We start from the raw sequence: 23,822 nt of genomic DNA on the forward strand, positions 1-23,822 counted from the left end.
GGGGGCGTTTATAATTCCGTGGGCAGCGTTATACCAATCATCTAATGTGGGTCAAATGTTGATAATAGCAGTTAGTATCGAAGAAGGTAACGTTACACGCTGAAACTCACCCCAGTCTCCGCGCGCCGTTGGGCGATCATCGTAGAGTAGAAATCTTATCATTATGGGATATATTTTTACCCGGTCCATCTCCAGCTTGTATAATGGTATATACGTCCAAATCATGTTGTTTATCGAGTTATTGCCAATCGATCACCGTGTAGCGTGACGAGCCAGAGTCCCATGACCTATAGCGAGCGCCCGGAAGTACTACGGACGTCTAGCAAAACCTCTATGCCACATCCTGTTTGGCGATTGCGCCGATCGGCCACCAGATGGCGCTCCTGAACCGCCAGAGAGCTCAGTGGGTCCTGCTGGTGGATCTCAGGCCAGCGGAGGGGACATATGAATCCGATCGCAGATTTTTGAAATATTGATATAAGGACGACGTAACGCGTCCTCCGGCAACTTTAGCATGGCCAGCAAAGACGTCTAAAGACGGGTCCCGGCAGCCAAAGTGTTAAATTAGCTTTAAATAAAAGTACAATAAGGGCAGCTAAGTGGCGCAGTAGGCAAGGCGCTAACCACTAACGCAGGAGATGCTGGGTTCAAGCCCAGCTCTCGGCGTTGCTACAGTACCAGCTTGGCTGGTCGTTCATACTAACACAATTGGCGGTGTTAGGGGTGGGAAAGCTGGTGGGTGGGGATTGGACGTTGTGGACAGCGACTCCTACAGGTCGGTTAGTGCGCCTGTACAGCAGAATCAGGAAGTAACGGGGGCAGCTTGAGCCTCCCACGCGTTACTCCTCGCTACTGAGAGATTGCGCTGTTCAGGTGAAAAGATGCGACAGCTGCCATCTACTTTTTTCTCCTCCTTTTTCTGTGATTTTTCTCCCGATCCCAATTTACCTCTCGTGCCAATTCTCCCTCCCGTCCTGATCGTTGCTCGCATATGCCCCCCACTGGCCGGTTGTTGGGAGGATAGAAGCCTTGCATCACATGTCCCCTCCGATACACGTGGAGGCAGCCAGTCACATCTTTTCCCCTGCCAGCGCGGACTCTCATTTGGCGAGGAGTAACATGTAGGAGGCTCACTGCCCCCGCCATTTTTCCTGACTTTGCTGTGCAAGCGCCACAACCGACCTGTAGGAGTCGCTGTTCACAACAACCAGACTACCACCCTTCGACTTCCCACCCGCTAACTCTGCCAATTGAGTTAGTATGACGGCCGGCCCAAGCCGGGGGCAACGCCGACAGCCGGATTCGAACCCGGTGTCTCTTGTGTTGGTGACGAGCGCAATGTCCACTGCGCCACACAGTCGCCTGCGTGACATTATTTAACCGTCGGGCACATGGTCAAGTTTAGACCATTGGAAGGGCACCAATGGGCACGTCCTCTAGTTTTTTCCACTCAAAAGGGCACCTTAGCTTTAGCGCAATGTTTTCAACTGTGGGGGCACATGGTAACATTTGTATCATTGGAGGGGGCACATCCTCTAGTTTTTTCACTCAAAATGGCACTTTTGCGTGGTGTTTCAACTGTGGGGGCACATGGTCACGTTTAACCATTAGAGGGGCACCAATAGAGCACATCGTCAAATTGTTTCCATTCAAAAGGGCACTTTTGCATGACATTATTTAACCGTGGGGCACATGGTCAAGTTTAGACCATTGGAAGAGCACCAATAGGGCACACCCTCTCATTTATCGCCACTCAAAAGGCCACTTTAGCGATCGATTATTATTTTTCACATGTTGAACGAGGGATAGTTAATGTCAAATGAGCCATAGTATTGTCTCCATAGCTATAATATAGAATATAGATATAGCCCTGCGACGCACAGTGAAAATCCCTATCTCTTACAGCGGTGGCCCATTGAGTACAAGGATAACTAAAACGGCTGGCGCTGAAAGTGTTAACACTGACTGGAGTACTGCAGACACAAAACAGGATTTTGGGGGAATTTTTTGGCTAACAATCTGGCTATATTGTACAGATGTTGACTTATCTAGGTAGAATTATTTCAAATGATGAAGAAATAAATTTGTTTACTGGTAGCAAATAAACTATACAACCATGAGAATCTTAAAAGGTGGGAAGAAACAATATATTTGTTAACAATATAAACAGGTTGTTTGTTTAAAATAATTTCCAAGGACAATCTCTGGCATACATCTTAACCCTTTCACTACACTACAGAAGGTTAACCCTTTTACTACCACTAGACGGTTAACGGTCTGTAGTGTGGTAGTGAAAGGGTTAACCGTATGTAGTGTGGTAGTGAAAGGGTTAAAGCAATCATTCATATTTATGCATTTATTTACTGAGCATGGCATATGGGTATAGTTGGTTCTGCAGGCATTCTTCAGGATAAAATCCAAACCTTAACAGTATCAAATAAAAGAGGACAATAAAACCAATGTCACGGAGGATCACATTCCTCGCATGACTAAACCTTTGTGTACAGTATAAACACGAGTGGAATTGCTACACATGCATACATTATGGGTGCGGAGGCAATCATTACTTTAAAAAAAAAATATTTAATTTGGTTTATTTTTGCATTAAAATACAAATATTATATCGACGTGACTATTATGCCTCGAGAACGGCATCGTAAAAATTAAAAAGGAGAAAAACAAGTTGAAAGCATGGCTTCAGAAAACACAACACTTCCATACAGTGTGCCCTATAGATTAATGAAAATAATACAAGTAATTAAAAGGAACCTAGAAATGAACTTTGAGGTACACCCCCATTTAAATACTTTTTTTTAAATGTGCAATATTATACAAAACCATTCACCCTAAAAGTCTCTAACCAATGCTACAGATCGAGGAGAAATCAGATCATAATAATCATCATCATCATCATCATCATCATCATCATCATCATCATCATCAGTGCACTTGACTACAGCGCAGCCATCAGTACCAGTACTTTCAACTAGCCCACTTCTCTGGAACTCACCCAACGACATCGCAAACCAGAACCATCATATTCTTTATTATTCTTACTGACAGCGTTTGTTTATGTTTTATTTTTTGCAAGAGGCAAATGGTTGTGAGTAGTTTCTTCCTTCATGGTCTCGTCTGGCTCTGCGCGTCGTCCTCCTTGGACACGAGCAGCAGAGCAGACGTCCTCGTCTCCCCAATATGGGGAGGGTTTCTCTGCCGTCGGGGGCTCCTTTTCCCCCCTCAGTGTCGCTTCTCCTGCAATTCAGTGTCCTCCTCTCTTGTGACTAGGGATGCCCCGATCACGTGTTTTGCCACAGATACCGATCACCGAACGTGTATGAGCCATATCGGCCGATACCGATCGTTTTTGGTTTTATAAAAAAATTAAAAAAAATTTAATATATAATTTTTTTTATTAAATATATATATTATATAATCATACTTGTAGTTGTATTATCTGCGAGACATCGCCACCACGCAACTAGTCAAAATGCTCGCTATCTGCAAACAGCTCCACTGTCTGTGTGTATACTCTAGTAGGATTCTCCGGCGCTGCAGCTGGACCCTATTTGTATACTCTGCTTTGGTCAAATCACATTCAGCATGCCCTTTACTGGGACATTTCGTGAGCTAACGTGAGCTAACGTTGGCTACCGAGCTAACGGAGGTATCATGCACTCGACTATTGCTGGAGCATTTGTTGATATCAGGAGCTATCAGTAGCTAGCCAGCTAGATACCGGTAGACAATGCCTCGTCATGTATTAAACTAAAAGTGAATAGTTGACTGGGTCCCATGCACTAGACTAGAGCAGACTGCCGGAGGCAATAGGAGCCTCTGTTGTTGACACGGGTGCGGGAGGGGCAGGAGGAGGAGGAGGAGGAGGGGCCGTGCGCTGCAGCTCTGTGTGTCTGAGAAAGAAGTCAGCGAGTGAAAACTCCGCTGAGAATTGGATCATGTTTTTCGATCGGTTTTCACGATCTGCGAAAATAAAGCATTATCGGAATTCACCGATCTCATATTTATACTGAATATCGGCCGATACCGATCGCTGGCCGATCGATCGGGGCATCCCTACCTGTGACCCACCAGGCCACACTATAACCACCTCTGCTCCTTCTCAAAGGCCTAAACTTCTCTCTCCGTCCTCTCCGTTGGATCGTCGGGAGCCTATACTCTCGGCTTGCGGGGGCCTAGTAGCACCCGGGGGGGGGGGGGGGGGGGGGCTCAATTAAAGCCAAGGCCCGCTCCCTTAGGTCTCTGTGTGGCCCAGATGGGCTCCGTGATTCCCCGGCCCTCCGGTCCCAGGCCCATGCCCGGGCTCCAGCCCATGCTCTGTAACATGCGGTTCCCCATGTTGGTGTCGGGGATGGGACCCGTGCTCTCAGCCACCACTCCTGGAGAGAGAGAAAGAGAGAGAAAGAGAAAGAGAGAGATAGAGAGAAAGACAGAGAGAGAGAGAAAGAGAGAGAAAGAGAGAGAGAGATAGAGAGAAAGAGAGAAAGACAGAGAGAGAGAGAGATAGAGAGGGGAGAGAGAGACAGAGACAGAGAGAGGAGGGAAAGAGAGACAGAGAGAGAAATATAGATGGAGTAGAGATAGAAAGAGAGAGGGAGGGAGAAAGAGAGATAGAAAGAGAGAGGGGGGACATGTTAGCAGAGAGTAGGGGTGGAACGGTTCACAAAATGGACGGTTCGGTTCATATCACGGTTTTCGGTTCACGGTTTTCGGTTCGGTTCGATATACGTTGTTTTTTATTAATAAAAATGTAACACTCAAATCGAAACATGCTTCTCATTTATTTAAAAAAAAGGTTTACAGTGTTACAGTGTTTACAGCCTTAAATAATGTTTGGCACACAAAGACCGAACTGACTGAAAAATATAGGCTACATTTGTCAAAGTATTAACTTAGTGCAAACAAACAATATGCTCAGCCAGCACTAGACTTTCCTTTCTTTAACACTTTCAGTGCCGGGCCGTGTTTTCCTTTTTACCCCGTTGATGCCACGGTCCACGGCCCATGTAACGTTAATATCGCCTAATCTATGTTTTAAATTATGCTATGTGTCTAATCTGCCCATCGCTTATCAAATAATAATTTTCCAGTCAACATTGGCAAAGCAGATTGTGTTTTTATCGCTTCATTTCCTTTTTATAGCATTTTGAAAACCACTCGGTTTCGAAGAAAAAAACAACACATCCCATGATAATCGCCTTTTACTGGAATATTCCAGAACGTTATCATTTGTCGGTCTATTTATGAATAGTTTTCAAATAAACGCTAGATGGTCGATAGTATATGTGTGCGCATGCACGCTCGTGCCGTGCGCTGATAATCGCTGCTATTATTTCCTCATGGCTTTTACAGTGAAACAGCCATATCACATATGGTGGAAACGCTTATATCTCCATGAAAACGAGTCTGATTATCCTAACACTGATAACATAGATTCCTTACCTGACATCAGATGGTATCCAAATGGTATATTCCAATTCCTGATCACCATTTGAAAAAATCGATAAGTATATTGATCCAACGTGTGTACAGTATAACCCATGATCGCCGCGGCTCGGTTCGAATGCGTATCGTTCCACCCCTAGCAGAGAGGAAAATATATATATGGCAGTGGGAATGTGCACTCCATAGACTCCCTTTAAACATTGAACATGCATCTGGAGAGAGTTCATCCACATAAACATCCAAGTGTAAAAATGCAGTCATGCAGTAATCTGATCACCGACACCACATCCAGAGGTTGTTAAAGACATATTGTGGCCACACTGAAACCAAGTAATGCGATAGTGATTGTAATCCATATAAAAATTGTGTGAATGACATATATATATATGGCAACAACCTGGATACAGAATGCATGTTAACCCTTTCACTACCACACTACAGAAGGTTAAACCTTTCACTACCACACTACAGACGGTTAACCGTATTGTCACAGTGAAAGGTTTAAGCATGAAAGGGTTAATGGCCTCTGCATATATATGCAGGGGTTCCCACACTTGTGTTCGTCGAGTCCCTGTGATCATAAATCACAAAAGCTAAAAGGATCTTGTGGATTCGAGTCCCTGTGATCACAAAGGCTAAAAGAAAGGATACTGACTTTGTCTATTTTGCTGCTATCTATTTTATGCTTATTTTATGTACCGTAGATGAGAACTATTATTGCACTGCACTATTGAATTATTTTCATCATCATTTTATTTATTTTATTTAACAGTGTCTTCAGTACATATAATTCACTTAATATGATCCACTAAATTCCATGGCCGAAAGGAACATGAAAACTCTTATTGCACCGGCCCCTACACACATACAGTACACTGATAAACTGTTCATAGTGCAATGTTTACCAAACCAAACAAAATGTACATACTTATTTAGCAGAAATGAAAACATCAACACAATTAAATTAACATAAATAAATACTTTATGTGTATCTATCAGTTAAATTGCATATTTACTGAGGTGCATTCATTTATACACACACATTTATCTATATATTTAACTGTTCCATTATATAATGTATTATTCTATATTATACTTCTATATACTATTAAGGCTGTCCCCGAAGCCTGTTTTTGGAATTCAAACTTCGTCAGGGTTTTTCGAATGGACGTTCGAAGCTTCGTTTTTAATAAAAAAATAATTATAATTTTTCTTTTTAATAAATATCCTCAAACTAAATCCTCAATTTGAATAAAGTGATTAATCTGATTAAATTAGTATTTTTCTTTTATTAAATCAACTTTCCAGCCCCAGACCCAGCCCAGGGAGAAGCCCCAGCCCAACTAAATCAATTAAATCAACTTTCTTTAATGAATATAACTAATATAGCCTAATCTTTATCTGCAACTGTGAAGAAAAACCCCATTGGTTTAAACAGAATGAATAGAAACAAATATTTAAAATAAAATAAAGAATTCGAATGTTGATTTAGAATTCGAATGCCAACGTAACGAACAAACGTTTTAACGTTCGGGCTCAGCCTTATATACTATATAATTGTATTATTTTGCTCTGTCTATTCTATTTTCAGAGTTGTCCTATAGCGGTGTTCTGTGTTTCTACAGTGTAGCCTGTGTTTCTACAGTGTAGCCCGTGTTTCTACAGTGTAGCCCGTGTTTCTACAGTGTAGCCTGTGTTTCTACAGTGTAGCCTGTGTTTCTACAGTGTAGCCCGTGTTTCTACAGTGTAGCCCGTGTTTCTACAGTGTAGCCTGTGTTTCTACAGTGTAGCCTGTGTTTCTACAGTGTAGCCCGTGTTTCTACAGTGTAGCCCGTGTTTCTACAGTGTAGCCTGTGTTTTCTACAGTGTAGCCTGTGTTTCTACAGTGTAGCCTGTGTTTCTACAGTGTAGCCCGTGTTTCTACAGTGTAGCCTGTGTTTCTACAGTGTAGCCCGTGTTTCTACAGTGTAGCCCGTGTTTCTACAGTGTAGCCCGTGTTTCTACAGTGTAGCCTGTGTTTCTACAGTGTAGCCCGTAGCCAGTGTTTCTACAGTGTAGCCCGTGTTTCTACAGTGTAGCCCGTGTTTCTACAGTGTAGCCCGTGTTTCTACAGTGTAGCCCGTGTTTCTACAGTGTAGCCCGTGTTTCTACAGTGTAGCCCGTGTTTCTACAGTGTAGCCCGTGTTTCTACAGTGTAGTTCTGTAGAAAGAAGAGCAAGGTGGGAAGCAGCTGATCTTCCGTTAAGGCAGATTATCCATTAGGCTCACTGAGCAGAGCCATGAAACCTGCCACACTTAACCTCTGAACCTTGACCGCCCGGGGTCGGCGCCAAAAATCACGAAACAGCCGAGAGGAGGAGCCCGGTAGGAAATGACGCATAAAGGAGATTTCACATTAAGAGAGAGTTAATCTAGTCTTTAGGTCTGCGCACGGAATCAAGTCTACACGGAAGGCCTTATTCTTGGAAACCCGGGCGAGGCTCCCTGCAGTCGACCAATTAACTTCCTGGAACTCCCGTCTCCCCCCCTGCCTGCCAACAGGTCTTCTAGGTCAGTGGTTCTCAATGTGGGGTCTGGGGGGGGGGGGGGGGGGGGGGGGGGGGGGAGTCCAGGAGGTCCACAGTCAAACGAGGAGTATAATTTCACCATTATATCATTGACATAAGAGTATGTATCACTGACTATTCTGATAATAGGTTTCACTGTTTCCACAGTTACCTCCTATACTAAGTGTATAACAACATACTGCTCTCACCGTCCACAACTGCCCTACACGCCGTTCTTTGGGTGCAAGGGACATAAAATATCATGTTTCAGGGACCTTTCTTATGGTCTGGGACATGTTCACATGTATAATCAACGTTGCATTTGAGAATATTTTGCAAACTATAGTCTACCCATATAACTCTATATGATGGCATGTACAATAATGCTGTACATATATATATATTTATTCTCACATATATATCTATCCACATCCGTCTGTACATACCTGCATATAATCCTTTTTACGTATCTGTACATATCCCTTACCTACTCTTACTAGTTACACTGCTGGCCAGTATGACTTACTACCATAGTGTCTTTATACCTGTATCACTGTACATATTAATACTACAACTCTGTACATGCAGTACATCTGATTAGCACTATTACTCAGTAGTACTCATTTATATTATGTTATACCCAGTTTAATCAACTGTACATTGTACTTTACTGTTACATTTGCACTCTGGTTGGAAGCCAAATTTCCTTTCATTGTACTGTACTTGTGCTGTATAATGACAATACTATTTAATCTAATCTAAACTACAGTACAGACAATTATGGAATTCTACACTAAATCATATCTAACAACAGAAATCTGCTCAGATGGGAGTCAGTGAGTCGAAATTGTATCAAATGTGGAGAAAGAACAGCGAGAGAGAGAGAGAGAGAGAGAGAGAGAGAGAGAGAGAGAGAGAGAGAGAGAGAGAGAGAGAGAGAGAGAGATGGGGGGAAATACCTCCTCCATCTAAACCTTTTGTGTCTCATCTAATTGCTATTTTCTTCAAATTGCTTTCCCCCATCCAAGTTAACCCACATGTAGCAGGGATAGAGACGGAGAGAGAAGAGGGAGAGAGGACTGAGATTAACCTAAAGAGAAGAGAAGATCTATGTTACATGTTGTATGTACAGTAAAGCAAATTGATGGTCAGGGTGTGTGGGGAATGGAAATTCACAAGCTTAGCTTCTTCCATCCCCCTTTTCAAATCATTAAGTGGTGTGTCTGTTGTTACCGTTGTCTATTGTATTGTTGCATGGTGGTTATTGTATTGTATAGGTTGCATGGTTTGAAATAAATAAATGAAATGAAGAAAATGAAAAGAGAAGGAAAGAGAGGAGAGGAGAAGAGAAGGAAAGAGGAGGTGAGGAGAAGAGAAAGAAAGAAAGGAGAAGAGAAGGAAAGAGAGGAGGAGAGGAGAAGAGAAGGAAAGAGAGGAGAGGAGAAGAGAAGGAAAGAGAGGAGAGGAGAAGAGAAGGAAAGAGAGGAGGAGAGAAGAGAAGGAAAGGATCCAGAAAAGGGGGGAACAGGAACAGATGGCGTGTTAGGTACGCTAGGTGAGCGGCTGCTACCTGAGGGGGCGCTGGATCCGAGGGGCGGCGCCGCCTTACGCCTTCGCTTCACGTCGCCTGTGCAGAGAGAGCCCAGGTGGCCGCTGGTCTGTCTGCCAAAACAAAACAAACAATACAGCGACAAGTAAAATTACAGCATTACGACGATGACCCTCCAACAGCAGCACATTTATTTTTATTATTATTAGTTTGTTTATATTATTTGAAGTGTGTAACTGAACGGTGGCGACGCAAGAAAGGATTCTTTGGGTTCAAGGGACATGTGTTTTTTTTTTTTTTTATATCGTGTTTTAGGGACCCTTTTTTATGGTCTAGATTAGAACATGTTCACGTGTATAATCAACGTTGCATTTGAGAATCTTTTGTATTTGCTATTCTCAGAGCCCTGTGGTTAGATGGGGAGGGTTCACTTAAATATATGACCCATGCACCCAACGTTCACAGTTAGGGATGGAGACAAAGAACAAAGATATTCTCTCTCTCTCTCTCTCTCTCTCTCTCTCTAATCATGCAAACAATATGTTATTGCCTTAAATATAATTAGAAGTGTTCTCAATGAATGGATACATTAATCTACACAATCCACAGCAGAAAATATGTATCATCAAACAGGAAACTATGTATATGGCCTCCTGCTCACCTGCGCTGCATGTAATGAAGAGCGACACTGCCACAGGTCCATAAGATATCACTGCATGAAACTGTCACAGGTCAATAAGATATCACTGCATGAAACTGTCACAGGTCAATAAGATATCACTGCATGAAACTGTCACAGGTCAATAAGATATCACTGCATGAAACTGTCACAGGTCAATAAGATATCACTGCATGAAACTGTCACAGGTCAATAAGATATCACTGCATGAAACTGTCACAGGTCAATAAGATATCACTGCATGAAACTGTCACAGGTCAATAAGATATCACTGCATGAAACTGTCACAGGTCAATAAGATATCACTGCATGTGAAACTGTCACAGGTCAATAAGATATCACTGCATGAAACTGTCACAGGTCAATAAGATGTCACTGCATGTGAAACTGTCACAGGTCAATAAGATGTCACTGCATGAAACTGTCACAGGTCAATAAGATATCACTGCATGAAACTGTCACAGGTCAATAAGATATCACTGCATGTGAAACTGTCACAGGTCAATACGATATCACTGGATGAAACTGTCACAGGTCAATAAGATGTCACTGGATGAAACTGTCACAGGTCAATAAGATATCACTGCATGTGAAACTGTCACAGGTCAATAAGATGTCACTGCATGTGAAACTGTCACAGGTCAATAAGATGTCACTGCATGAAACTGTCACAGGTCAATAAGATGTCACTGCATGAAACTGTCACAGGTCAATAAGATGTCACTGCATGTGAAACTGTCACAGGTCAATAAGATGTCACTGCATGAAACTGTCACAGGTCCATAAGATATCACTGCATGTGAAACTGTCACAGGTCAATAAGATGTCACTGCATGTGAAACTGTCACAGGTCAATAAGATGTCACTGCATGAAACTGTCACAGGTCCATAAGATATCACTGCATGAAACTGTCACAGGTCAATAAGATGTCACTGCATGTGAAACTGTCACAGGTCAATAAGATATCACTGCATGTGAAACTGTCACAGGTCAATAAGATGTCACTGCATGTGAAACTGTCACAGGTCAATAAGATGTCACTGCATGTGAAACTGTCACAGGTCAATAAGATATCACTGCATGAAACTGTCACAGGTCAATAAGATGTCACTGCATGTGAAACTGTCACAGGTCAATAAGATATCACTGCATGAAACTGTCACAGGTCAATAAGATATCACTGCATGTGAAACTGTCACAGGTCAATAAGATATCACTGCATGTGAAACTGTCACAGGTCAATAAGATGTCACTGCATGTGAAACTGTCACAGGTCAATAAGATGTCACTGCATGTGAAACTGTCACAGGTCAATAAGATGTCACTGCATGTGAAACTGTCACAGGTCAATAAGATGTCACTGCATGTGAAACTGTCACAGGTCAATAAGATATCACTGCGTGTGAAACTGTCACAGGTCAATAAGATGTCACTGCATGAAACTGTCACAGGTCAATAAGATGTCACTGCATGTGAAACTGTCACAGGTCAATAAGATGTTCATCCAATCAGGAGAGAGAACTCTGATCTGACAAAAATAAGAAATACAAACTACTTTTAAGCAAATTATGTGCAAATAATAAGTAAAATAATCTGTCAGCAAATGTGGCACGGCAACATTTCTTGAAATAAGTACAAATATCTAGGGCAGGGGTTCCCAACCTTTTTTCCCCCAGGGACCCCCAAACATCTCTGATGAAATTCCTGGACCCCCCTCCTAATAAAATACCATAAAATACTTTTTTTTTTGTCATTTTAATACTTTTTTTGGTCATTTTAATAACAAACTGCTTATACACAGGCATATGCATCATAATTAGACCCACTATGCTTCTTTGACTTGTGCCTTCAATCAACAAATCTCATCTTGCACCATATGTATTTCAAAATGTTGGCCAATATTCAAATCCTGTATTCATCCTCTCAAATCAGGCCCTAATGGTGAACGGTTTGCATTTATGTTGAATGAAGTAAGAATCCACTGCAGTAAAAATATCCTCACCTCGAGTGGTGGTAGTAAGGTTGACTGACATGAGAATGTCCTGCTTCAGATCCTCATTTTCGATATACTGCACATAAACGATGAGCACAGCCTCGTCTGCGACAGTTGTAGTTTCATCAAGTTGTATGGCAAATGGACCCTTTCTAAGCTTTTCTGACAGCTGCTGCTCGCAATCACTTGACATCTTATCAATTCGGTCTTTCACTACATTGTTCGAGAGTGGTACTGATTTTAGTTTATCCGCCACCTGTAGGCCGCACAGTTTCTAAACCATTTTGATGCAGGCAGGTTTGATGAGCTGCTCGCCAATATTGTGCGGTTTCTTTGCTTTTGCAATTAAAAGCGAACACTCAAAGGAGGGTTCGGTAGCCTTCTGTAAATCACTGCCACCCCTGCTCCACGCTACTCTAACATCAACGGGCTTGTTCGCCTTGAGAGACTGTTCTTTCCTCCGAAAAAAGTCTGGATCCTTCCCAACGGTTTCTGGGTGCTTAGACGCCTGATGTCTCTTCAGCTTGCTGGGCTTCAGGCTCGAGTTTGCCAACTTTTCTCCACAAATCACACACTCAGGTCGTTTGTCTGGTCCCTCAGTGAAGCCCATGGTGATGTAATTTTCGCGATTGCTGTAGGTCCTAACTTTTTTGCAGATGAGCTGCCGTCATCTCCTTTTCGTTTGTCACACATTTTCGCCTCTGGCGGCTGACTGCAGACGAGCCGAGAAAGTTAACTAGCGTGCTAGGCTACCTACGGAAAGTGATACAGTCAACTGATTCGCGTTTTAGCGGCTACCCGGTAGCCTACTGTTAACGTTCAAAAATCATGTCTAGATGTTTATTTATTTATCTTTATTTTGTATTGTAGTGGAGAGACTATTCATGCTTCTGATGATAAAAAATGCTAATTAAATATTTATCTGAAAAAAAAATTAAAATAAAAAAAATCTCAAATCATCTGTGGTCTGGCGGACCCCCTGCGCCCCCTGGCTGGGAATCACTGATCTAGGGTTCTCTCTTCTGATTGGATAGTTTTTGGAATTTTTTTTTACCTACTTTTTCTCCTCCTTTTTCTGTGATTTTTCTCCCATCCCAATTTCCTCTCGTGCCAATTCTCCCTCCCCTGATCGTTGCTCGCATGTGCCCCCCACTGGCCGGTCGCAGGGAGGATAGAAGCCCATCACATGTCCCCTCCGATACATGTGGAGGCAGCCAGTCACTTCTTTTCACCTGCAAGCGCGGACTCTCATTGGCGACGAGTAACGTGTGGGAGGCTCACACTGCCCCCGCCATTTCCTGTCTTTGCTGTGCAGGCGCCCTCACCGACCTGTAGGAGTCGCTGTTTACAACGACCAGATTACCCCCCATCGACTTCCACCCGCTAACTCTGCCAATCGAGCCAGTATGATGGCCGGCCCAAGCCGGAGGCAACGCTGACAGCCGGATTCGATACCGGTGTCTCTTGCGTTGGTGACGAGCGCAATGTCCGCTGCGCCACCCAGCCGCACGTTTTTTAGACAGTTTTTTGAAAAGAAAGACGTCTGCAGCTCACGACTGAATCAAAGGTATTAATAATAACTGGACATAGTGGACACAGGATGGCGATATGTGGGCTACATTATAGTTAAGTTGTACCTCCATTACATTTACATTTATTCATTTAGCTGGCTGACAAGACAGCAGGAAGGGCACAACTCTATCAGCTGAGTAACAATGTTCATCAAAGTGTTGAGTGCTACAGTGTAGGTTCGTTTATTAGGACAAGTGCATGACAGTAAGGTTAGTTAGGGTTAGATAACAAAAAAAAATTTAGATATTGATTGAATAAGTGCGTCTTTAGTCGGACGGCGAATGATTGGACGTGTTTCGGCTCCTAACTGTGGTGGGAAGTTCGTTCCACCATTGTGGGGCAAGGACTGAGAATAGGCGACTTCTCCTTGATGACCCTCCCGGAGCTCGGATATGGAGTAGGTCTGAGGCGGCCAGGGGATGCAGAGCGTAGGGGTCTGGAGGGGGTGTAGTTAGAGACCATTGACCGGAGGTAGGCGGGAGCCGTTCCCTTTGCCGCACGGTATGCTAGGTCGAGGGCCTTGAAGCAGATTCGTGCAGCAATGGGGAGCCAGTGCAGGTTCCTAAGAAGTGGGGTGACATGGGCCGACTTCGGTAGGTTTGAGATCAGGCGGGCCGCTGCGTTCTGAATGAGTTGAAGAGGCTTGGTGGCAGTGGTTCTGACTGAGCCCCCCCCAGTGGCCGCGAGGCCAGCAAGCAGTGCGTTGCAGTAGTCGAGGCGGGAGATGACTGTTGATTGGACGAGGAGTTGGGTGGCTTCTTTTGTCAGGAAGGGGCGGATCCTTCTGACGTCATTAATCCCCTTAGGGTAAGTCCGTCCTCTGCATTTGACCCATCCAACCCATTTAGGAGCAGCGGGCAGCCGCACAGTGCAGCGCCTGGGGACCAACTCCAGTTGTGACGCCGGTACCTTGGTCAAGGGCGACGGCAGGAAACCTAGCATGCATCTCTTACTCTTGTAATATTATCTATTATTATAATCTGGTCTTTTAACAATTGGCCCCGTCGAGTCCTTTCTAAGCAAACAATTCACGTCACTTTATGAACAAAACTAGTTCAATATTGTTGCCCAATTAGTTAATTATTTCCACAACAAGTCTTTTTTTTGCCCACAGACAATTTGGGAGTATCGAAAATGGCAAACGGACTGCATTTATATAGCGCTTTTATCTAAAGTGCTTTACAACTTATGCATCACATTCACCCGTTCACACACCGACGGTGGAGGCGACCATGCAAGGTGCCAACCTGCTCATCGGGAGCTGTTAGGGGTTAAGTGTCTTGCTCAAGGACACTTCGACACGCTGCGTTTAATCTTTCAAAATGTTCTTATGTACCCCAGTTGCTATTGCATGTACATATTTGTGTTTCATTACACATATGTGTAAATACTTACCAACTGTTTCGCCTGTTTTTATTGCAACACTACTATCACCCACATCTAAGAAGAGAGATCGCCCCTTGAACGGACCTTCTAAGGTTTCTCTCCTCCACATTGCCTGTGGTGCTTTTTTCCTATTGCTAGGTTTTCAGTGAGTTTTTCCTTACCTTGGCATGGGGTATATATCTGGGAGTGTTCCCGATACACGCTATATTAAAAAATGCAACTGTATATGATCGTATACGTTATGCGTCATCATGCGCGGAGGAATGGGGGGGGGGTCGTTTATAATTCTGTGATCGTCAGTACGTAAATGCTTTATGTAGTATGGGTGATATATTGATCAGATGGTTTGCAGTGAAATGAATAAACAATTGGGCTGAAAATAACGTTAGTGTCCTCTTACCGTGCGTCAAAGAACCTGGCGGTGAAAGATCCCAGGTATAAGACGTCGATCGCCTAGGTCCATTTCCGGTTTGTATGTCGCAATAAACGCCGAAATCATATCGATTATTAAGTTTATAAAGCGATCGCTATGTACTATAGTGTCTGTCGGGAGCCTTGCAACAATGTCTGACGGCCGGATGAATTTAATCGACGCACACCTCCCACTTCCTGTTGTTCGAGTGTAACTCGCCCGACCATCCACCAGGCGGGGGTATTGAGCCGTCGTTGTATTGAGCCGTAGGGTCCAGCTGCAGCGTCGGAGGTGTATATATGAATTATGAATGCCAGACAACGCATGGCGGGCAATAACGCTGTACAGCATGGATGGCGGGGGATGTGTTAACGTGTGTTGTCAGGCCGTACAAACACATTTGATTTGATTCTGCTGGGAGGAGCCGGAGTCGAACCTCAAAGGAAAATACCCCAATAACTCAAGCCTTTCGTAATAATTAAACCAGAAATATGTGACAGTTTTACTAAATGCTATACTTCTTAATTCATCATGTTAATTCATCATGTTAAAAAAAGGACAATAAGAACATGAACTCTCTCTGGGATAATCATTGAATCTATAAATAGTGCGGCAAGACTCACCTGCTGGCGGTCTTCACTGAGCAGCTTCTCCTGTGTCCTCTGTCTGTCCGGGAGTCCCAGTGAGGCTGGGGGGGGGGGGGGGGGGGGGAGAGAGAGAGAGAGATAAGTAAGAGAGAGGCAGAGAGAGAGAGATAAGAGAGAGAGAGAGATAAGTGAGAGAGAGGCAGAGAGAGAGAGAGATAAGTAATAGAGAGGCAGAGAGAGAGAGAGAGATAAGAGAGAGAGATAAGTGAGAGAGAGGCAGAGAGAGAGAGAGATAAGTGAGAGAGAGGCAGAGAGAGAGAGAGAGATAAGTGAGAGAGAGGCAGAGAGAGAGAGATAAGTGAGAGAGAGGCAGAGAGAGAGAGAGAGAGAGAGAGAGAGAGATAAGAGAGAGAGATAAGTGAGAGAGAGGCAGAGAGAGAGAGAGAGATAAGTGAGAGAGAGAGAGAGAGAGAGAGAGAGAGATAAGTGAGAGAGAGGCAGAGAGAGAGATAAGTGAGAGAGAGGCAGAGAGAGAGAGAGAGATAAGTGAGAGAGAGGCAGAGAGAGATAAGTGAGAGATAAGTGAGAGAGAGGCAGAGAGAGAGAGAGAGATAAGTGAGAGAGAGGCAGAGAGAGAGAGAGAGATAAGTGAGAGAGAGGCAGAGAGAGAGAGAGAGATTAGTGAGAGAGAGGCAGAGAGAGAGAAGTGAGAGAGAGGCAGAGAGAGAGAGATTAGTGAGAGAGAGGCAGAGAGAGAGAGAAGTGAGAGAGAGGCAGAGAGAGAGAGAGAGATTAGTGAGAGAGAGGCAGAGAGAGAGAGAAGTGAGAGAGAGGCAGAGAGAGAGAGAGAGAGAGAGATAAGTGAGAGAGAGGCAGAGAGAGAGAGATAAGTGAGAGAGAGGCAGAGAGAGATAAGTGAGAGAGAGGCAGAGAGAGAGATAAGTGAGAGAGAGGCAGAGAGAGAGAGAGATAAGTGAGAGAGAGAGAAGAGAGAGAGATAAGTGAGAGAGAGAGAAGAGAGAGATAAGTGAGAGAGAGATAGAGAGAGATAAGTGAGAGAGAGGCAGAGAGAGAGATAAGTGAGAGAGAGAGAAGAGAGAGATAAGTGAGAGAGAGAGAAGAGAGAGATAAGTGAGAGAGAGATAGAGAGAGATAAGTGAGAGAGAGGCAGAGAGAGATAAGTGAGAGAGAGGCAGAGAGAAAGAGAGAAGTGAGAGAGAGGCAGAGAGAGAGAGAGAGAAAGAAAGAAAGGGAGGGGAGGCAAGAGGCAGAAGAGACAGTTGTAGAAGGAATAAAGAGTTCATACATCAAAAGATAAATGAATACATTTAGACAGAGGACACACTGGGCCCTCGTGTTTTAAAAACACGACCCAATCAGGAGTCAGCGGAACCAGATCTCCTAGGCAGCCGTGAGGTGGGAACAGAGAGGGACGGTGTGGTGGGAACAGAGAGAGACGTACCTGGCCATGGTCCCTCCTGGAGCCGGGACTGAACCACGGGCTGTCGGGACACAACACAGAACCGTCACATACCGGCAGGAAATACACTGTGCTGGTGCTTAACCCTTTCACTGCCACACGACAGCCGGTTAACCCTTTCACTGTGACAATACAGAAGGTTAGCCCTTTACTATCAGACCAACCGACGGCGATGCTCCCTCATTAGCATCATTAGCTCCGCGGTAAAGGGTTAACCTTCTGTCGTGTGGCAGTGAAAGGGTTAACTGTAACACATGACCTTGAGTCTTCCATCGCTTTTATACAACAGTTATATATAGTAGCTGTACCGAGTGTCATTTTTTTATTTATTTTTTTTTTTACATTCAAAGCTTCTATTGAAGTATTCTAATGAAGCTTCCAATGTCTGTCGTCATATTTTATGACGCAATCAAAAAGAAAATGATATCCTCAAATTAAATCCTCAATTTGAATAAAGTGATTCATCCGAGTCACTTTCTTTAATGAATATAACTCGTCAGTTTGGTCGACATAAATCATCCAATCAGGGCTCATGGTTGGTAGGAAGGTGATGGTGATGCAGACAGGCTGCATCATTTATGATAAATGTTTTATAAACATTTTGATGACGAGTCATGTACTATAATAGTATAATATTAGTGTAGCCTAATCTTTATCTGCAACTGTGAAGAAAAAAAACCCATTGGTTTAAACAGAATGAATAGACACATATTCTCTTTTAATGTTGATTTAGAATTAGAACGTCAACGTTATGAATGAAGCTTCAAACTGTTCGGTACGGCCCTAGTTATATATATATATACAGTATATCCATACATTTTGTGTTATATATATATACAGTATATATATATATAATGTTCCAAACTAAGTGTGTGTAACATGTTGTGTGGAGTTCATTAGTGGATACATGAAAACAAGTCTTAAAACATCCGTTTACGGGGCCTACCTTCCTGTGTGTTTCTACCCCCCTCTCTCTCTCCTTAGGGCTGGGCCAACCTTCCTGTGTGTTTCTACCCCTCTCTCTCTCCTTAGGGCTGGGCCAACCTTCCTGTGTGTTTCTACCCCCCTCTCTCTCTCCTTAGGGCTGGGCCAACCTTCCTGTGTGTTTCTACCCCTCTCTCTCCTTAGGGCTGGGCCAACCTTCCTGTGTGTTTCTACCCCTCTCTCTCCTTAGGGCTGGGCCAACCTTCCTGTGTGTTTCTACCCCCCTCTCTCTCTCCTTAGGGCTGGGCCAACCTTCCTGTGTGTTTCTACCCCTCTCTCTCTCCTTAGGGCTGGGCCAACCTTCCTGTGTGTTTCTACCCCTCTCTCTCTCCTTAGGGCTGGGCCAACCTTCCTGTGTGTTTCTACCCCCCTCTCTCTCCTTAGGGCTGGGCCAACCTTCCTGTGTGTTTCTACCCCCCTCTCTCTCCTTAGGGCTGGGCCAACCTTCCTGTGTGTTTCTACCCCCCTCCCTCTCCTTAGGGCTGGGTCAACCTTCCTGTGTGTTTCTACCCCCCTCTCTCTCCTTAGGGCTGGGCCAACCTTCCTGTGTGTTTCTACCCCCCTCCCTCTCCTTAGGGCTGGGCCAACCTTCCTGTGTGTTTCTACCCCCCTCCCTCTCCTTAGGGCTGGGCCAACCTTCCTGTGTGTTTCTACCCCTCTCTCTCTCCTCAGGGCTGGGCCAACCTTCCTGTGTGTCTCTACCCCCCTCTCCCTCCTTAGGGCTGGGCCAACCTTCCTGTGTGTTTCTACCCCCCTCTCTCTCCTTAGGGCTGGGCCAACCTTCCTGTGTGTTTCTACCCCCCTCTCCCTCCTTAGGGCTGGGCCAACCTTCCTGTGTGTTTCTACCCCTCTCTCTCTCCTTAGGGCTGGGCCAACCTTCCTGTGTGTTTCTACCCCCCTCTCCCTCCTTAGGGCTGGGCCAACCTTCCTGTGTGTTTCTACCCCCCTCTCTCTCCTTAGGGCTGGGCCAACCTTCCTGTGTGTTTCTACCCCCCTCTCTCTCCTTAGGGCTGGGCCAACCTTCCTGTGTGTTTCTACCCCTCTCTCTCTCCTTAGGGCTGGGCCAACCTTCCTGTGTGTCTCTACCCCCCTCTCTCTCCTTAGGGCTGGGCCAACCTTCCTGTGTGTCTCTACCCCCCTCTCCCTCCTTAGGGCTGGGCCAACCTTCCTGTGTGTTTCTACCCCTCTCTCTCTCCTTAGGGCTGGGCCAACCTTCCTGTGTGTTTCTACCCCCCTCTCTCTCCTTAGGGCTGGGCCAACCTTCCTGTGTGTTTCTACCCCCCTCTCTCTCCTTAGGGCTGGGCCAACCTTCCTGTGTGTTTCTACCCCCCTCTCTCTCCTTAGGGCTGGGCCAACCTTCCTGTGTGTTTCTACCCCTCTCTCTCTCCTTAGGGCTGGGCCAACCTTCCTGTGTGTTTCTACCCCCCTCTCTCTCCTTATGGCTGGGCCAACCTTCCTGTGTGTTTCTACCCCCCTCTCTCTCCTTAGGGCTGGGCCAACCTTCCTGTGTGTTTCTACCCCCCTCTCTCTCCTTAGGGCTGGTGGACTTGAGAACTGGACCGTCTGACTGCATGGCCCCTGGCTGGTGGACTTGAGAACTGGACCGTCTGACTGCATGGCCCCTGGCTGGTGGACTTGAGAACTGGACCGTCTGACTGCATGGCCCCTGGCTGGTGGACTTGAGAACTGGACCGTCTGACTGCATGGCCCCTGGCTGGTGGACTTGAGAACTGGACCGTCTGACTGCATGGCCCCTGGCTGGTGGACTTGAGAACTGGACCGTCTGACTGCATGGCCCCTGGCGCAGTGCGTTATAACGGTATGGACCATTTACACCATCATCACTACTGTACTGTCTGATGACATCCTGCCACTCACTACTACTGAGGGCTGCAAGGATGATGTTACACTAGAAAAACAAATGGTTGATCATAAATATTCCAAAATCATTAAGTGTGCTATAAGCTATTCTTCCCCTCTCTCTCATGTGTGTGTGTGTGTGTGTGTGTGTGTGTGTGTGTGTGTGTGTGTGTGTGTGTGTGTGTGTGTATATATATATATAAATGTGCTATAGGCTACTCCTTTTAACATGGATTAGGTTAATTAGGTTTAACAATATTGATTCACATATGTATATAATATTTTTTAAATTTTTTATCGAAAGACAAAAAGTTTAATTTGTTCCCCGTTTTTCAGCATTTAGCTACAGGCATAGATAAATTATATGTAATGATAAACAATGTCATAGTAACTGGTGGGTGTTATATTATTTCAAGATAATAACATAGCTAAAATGAGTCAATAGAGAAAATGCCACTCAGATTATACATTCTAGCAGCCTCTATAACCCTCTGTTTCAGTCGTGTTCTCGACCGTCTGTTTCTGTGTCTGTAACTCTGCTCCCAGCGGTTTGGAACGGGGCGAAAACTAGCGTATTGTGAGAAGATACGATTTTTGAGATTTGAGTCATTGTTTTCTACCTCGATTGTGGCTGCAATTCTAAAGGGAGGGTTCCTGGTAAATGGAGTGCCATGAATAGTGGGTGTCTTGCTCAAGGGGACTTCGACACAATGCCGGGAGGAGCCGTTATTGAACCAGGAACCTTCAGATACTGTCATAGTGTCAAAGAAGTTGTTCCACTATTCACCGTCTATGGAGCAGCTCCAGGTCTTGTGACAAGGGGGCGTCAGTGGCTCAGGAGGTAGAGTGGTCGTCTGGTAATCTGAAGGCTCCTGGTTCGATCTAGGGCTGGGCGATAAAACGATAATTATCGCTATATATCTTTCCTCGTCGATATGAAACGTGGTCGATAATATATTTATATTACATTTTTTTTTTATTATGACCTGCAACAGGGCAGCTTTAAACCCAGAGACAGTGGACCGACTTGTCTTTCTTGCCTGCAACTTAAAGTAATGGCTTTGCTTGTCCAAATGACAATACTGACCAAATTGAGATTTATTTTTCTCTTGTCCATTTATTTTGTTTGCTTTCTAATTTAAAATACAGTTTGAAACCGTCTGTACACAGTAGGCTATGTGTGCTAGCAGAACTAGACTCCAGTCACGAGTCACGGTGCACATGTGCGGTGGTTTGTCCACCAAAAAAGCGCCAAAAGATAGAAAAGAAACGAGCAGAGCCAGAACTGTTCAACTCCCCTGGAGCCACAGCCAGCAGAGAAGCCGGTTTACTTTAGCTTTCAAACCAGCTGCAGCCTGAGAACTGGAGTGTGAGGGGATGTAACACTAAAGATGGCGGCAACGACAAAGAATTGCTGCAAAATAAACACACATTTGTTGTTTAAATAATAATAAAATATATATATATTTTTTAATACTAATAAACATATCGATATCGAACGATATGATTTCTCAGGATAAAATTTTTGGCCATATCGCCCCGCCCTAGTTCGATCCCAATCAATCAATCAATCAATCAAATCCTGTGTCCAAGTGTCCTTGAGCAAGACATGCACTATATAAAATGCAGTCCATATAATTTAAAGGGGACATGTATTATAAATGGATTTTTTCAGTGTTTAGCATTGTTATATAGTAATAGGGGTTAGTATCAATGGGTCTGTGTCTCTAAATACCATATTGGCGGATTGCTCTAATTCAGTTGAGACAATTTCCTCCTCCAGTAATTAGGTAATTTTATTTTTTTTATCCACTTTTTCTCCTCATTTTCTATTTTTCTCCCATCCCAATTTTGTATTGCCAATTCTCCCCTCCCCTGTCTTGAACATTGCTAGACTATGCCCCCCACTGGTCGGTTGTAGTGAGGATAGAAGCCTTGCATCACGTGTCCCCTCCGGTACACGAGGAGGCAGCCTGTCGCATCTTTTCACCAGACAGCGCGGACTCTCAGTGGCGAGGAGTAACGCGTGGGAGGCTCACGCTGCCCCCGATACTTCCCGTCTCTGCTGTGCAGGCGTCACCCAACCGACCTGTAGGAGTCGCTGTCCACAACGTCCAATCCCCACCCATTGACTTCCACCCGCTGACTCTGCCAAATGAGCCAGTACGACGGCCGGCCCAAGTCAAAGGCAATGCTGAGACTGGGATTCGATACCGGAGTCTCTTGCATTGGTGACGAGCGCAATCTCAGCTACGCCACCCAGCCGCCTTAATTAGGTAATTCTGATTTGACTCGCTCTGTGACGTAACTGGGAGCTGGTGGAGCTGATTGTGATCTGATTGGCTCTGTGGTTGTAGCGCATAGTGAAACCCGACACTTCCTTTTTAATGCAGTCCATTTACCAGGAACCCTCCCTACTGAAGCAAGCCTCTGGGAGAGGATACGGACCAGCTGGCCTAGCTGAGTTTTAAGCTAGGCTAGTGGTGTGTATCCACTTCCAGTCATTTGTGCTAAGCTAGGCTAGCTTGCAGCAGGATAGCTTTCTACTAAAACGCACAGAGAGGAAATTGGTATCTATCTTTTGGTCTGACTCTGGAGAGAGAAGACAGTAAAGTGCATTTGCCATAATGTTGGCGTGTTCCTCTAAGCAGAGACTTGTAAACCTTCACACGTCAAATTGATCAGTACGTATTAGAATTAGGGTGGATTTTCCCCCTTCAGCCGACTGTCTTTATTCACGCAGACTTTATTCTCGATGGAAAGGATGGCATCAAGGGAAGACACGGTAGAGACGCTACACGGTAGAGACGCCCTCCTACACGGTAGAGATGCCCGCTACACGGTAGAGACGCCCTCCTACACGGTAGAGACGCCCTCCTACACGGTAGAGACGCCCTCCTACACGGTAGAGACGCCCTCCTACACGGTAGAGACGCCCTCCTACACGGTAGAGACGCCCTCCTACACGGTAGAGACGCTACACGGTAGAGACGCCCTCCTACACGGTAGAGACGCCCGCTACACGGTAGAGACGCCCTCCTACACGGTAGAGACGCCCTCCTACACGGTAGAGACGCCCTCCTACACAGTAGAGACGCCCTCCTACACGGTAGACACACCCTCCTACACGGTAGAGACGCCCTCCTACACAGTAGAGACGCCCTCCTACACGGTAGACACACCCTCCTACACGGTAGAGACGCCCGCTACACGGTAGAGACGCCCTCCTACACGGTAGAGACGCCCTCCTACACGGTAGAGACGCCCTCCTACACAGTAGAGACGCCCTCCTACACGGTAGACACACCCTCCT

General features: G+C 45.0%; 1 protein-coding gene across 3 annotated transcripts in view; it reads right to left on the reverse strand.

Moving 5' to 3' along the window:
• Window positions 1-2,372: 2,372 nt before the first annotated feature.
• Window positions 2,373-23,822, reverse strand: part of gpatch2 (G patch domain containing 2) — a 70,152-nt gene continuing 48,702 nt past the window's right edge. For 2 of the 3 annotated variants that reach the window (XM_084315043.1, XM_084315042.1), the window contains exons 7-10: window positions 17,648-17,687; window positions 16,222-16,286; window positions 9,577-9,668; window positions 2,373-4,394 (exon numbers count right to left, since the gene is read on the reverse strand). In XM_084315043.1, coding sequence (XP_084171169.1) covers window positions 4,225-4,394; window positions 9,577-9,668; window positions 16,222-16,286; window positions 17,648-17,687 — 367 coding nt within the window. In that variant the 3' untranslated portion in view covers window positions 2,373-4,224. Of the gene's footprint in view, window positions 4,395-9,576; window positions 9,669-16,221; window positions 16,287-17,647; window positions 17,688-21,296; window positions 21,398-23,822 lie in introns of all 3 variants that reach the window. The other variant, XR_014619724.1, reaches the window with a different exon arrangement.

This window comes from Notolepis coatsorum, assembly GCF_963971535.1.
Source record: "Notolepis coatsorum genome assembly, chromosome: 5".
Classification (NCBI taxonomy): domain Eukaryota; kingdom Metazoa; phylum Chordata; class Actinopteri; order Aulopiformes; family Paralepididae; genus Notolepis; species Notolepis coatsorum.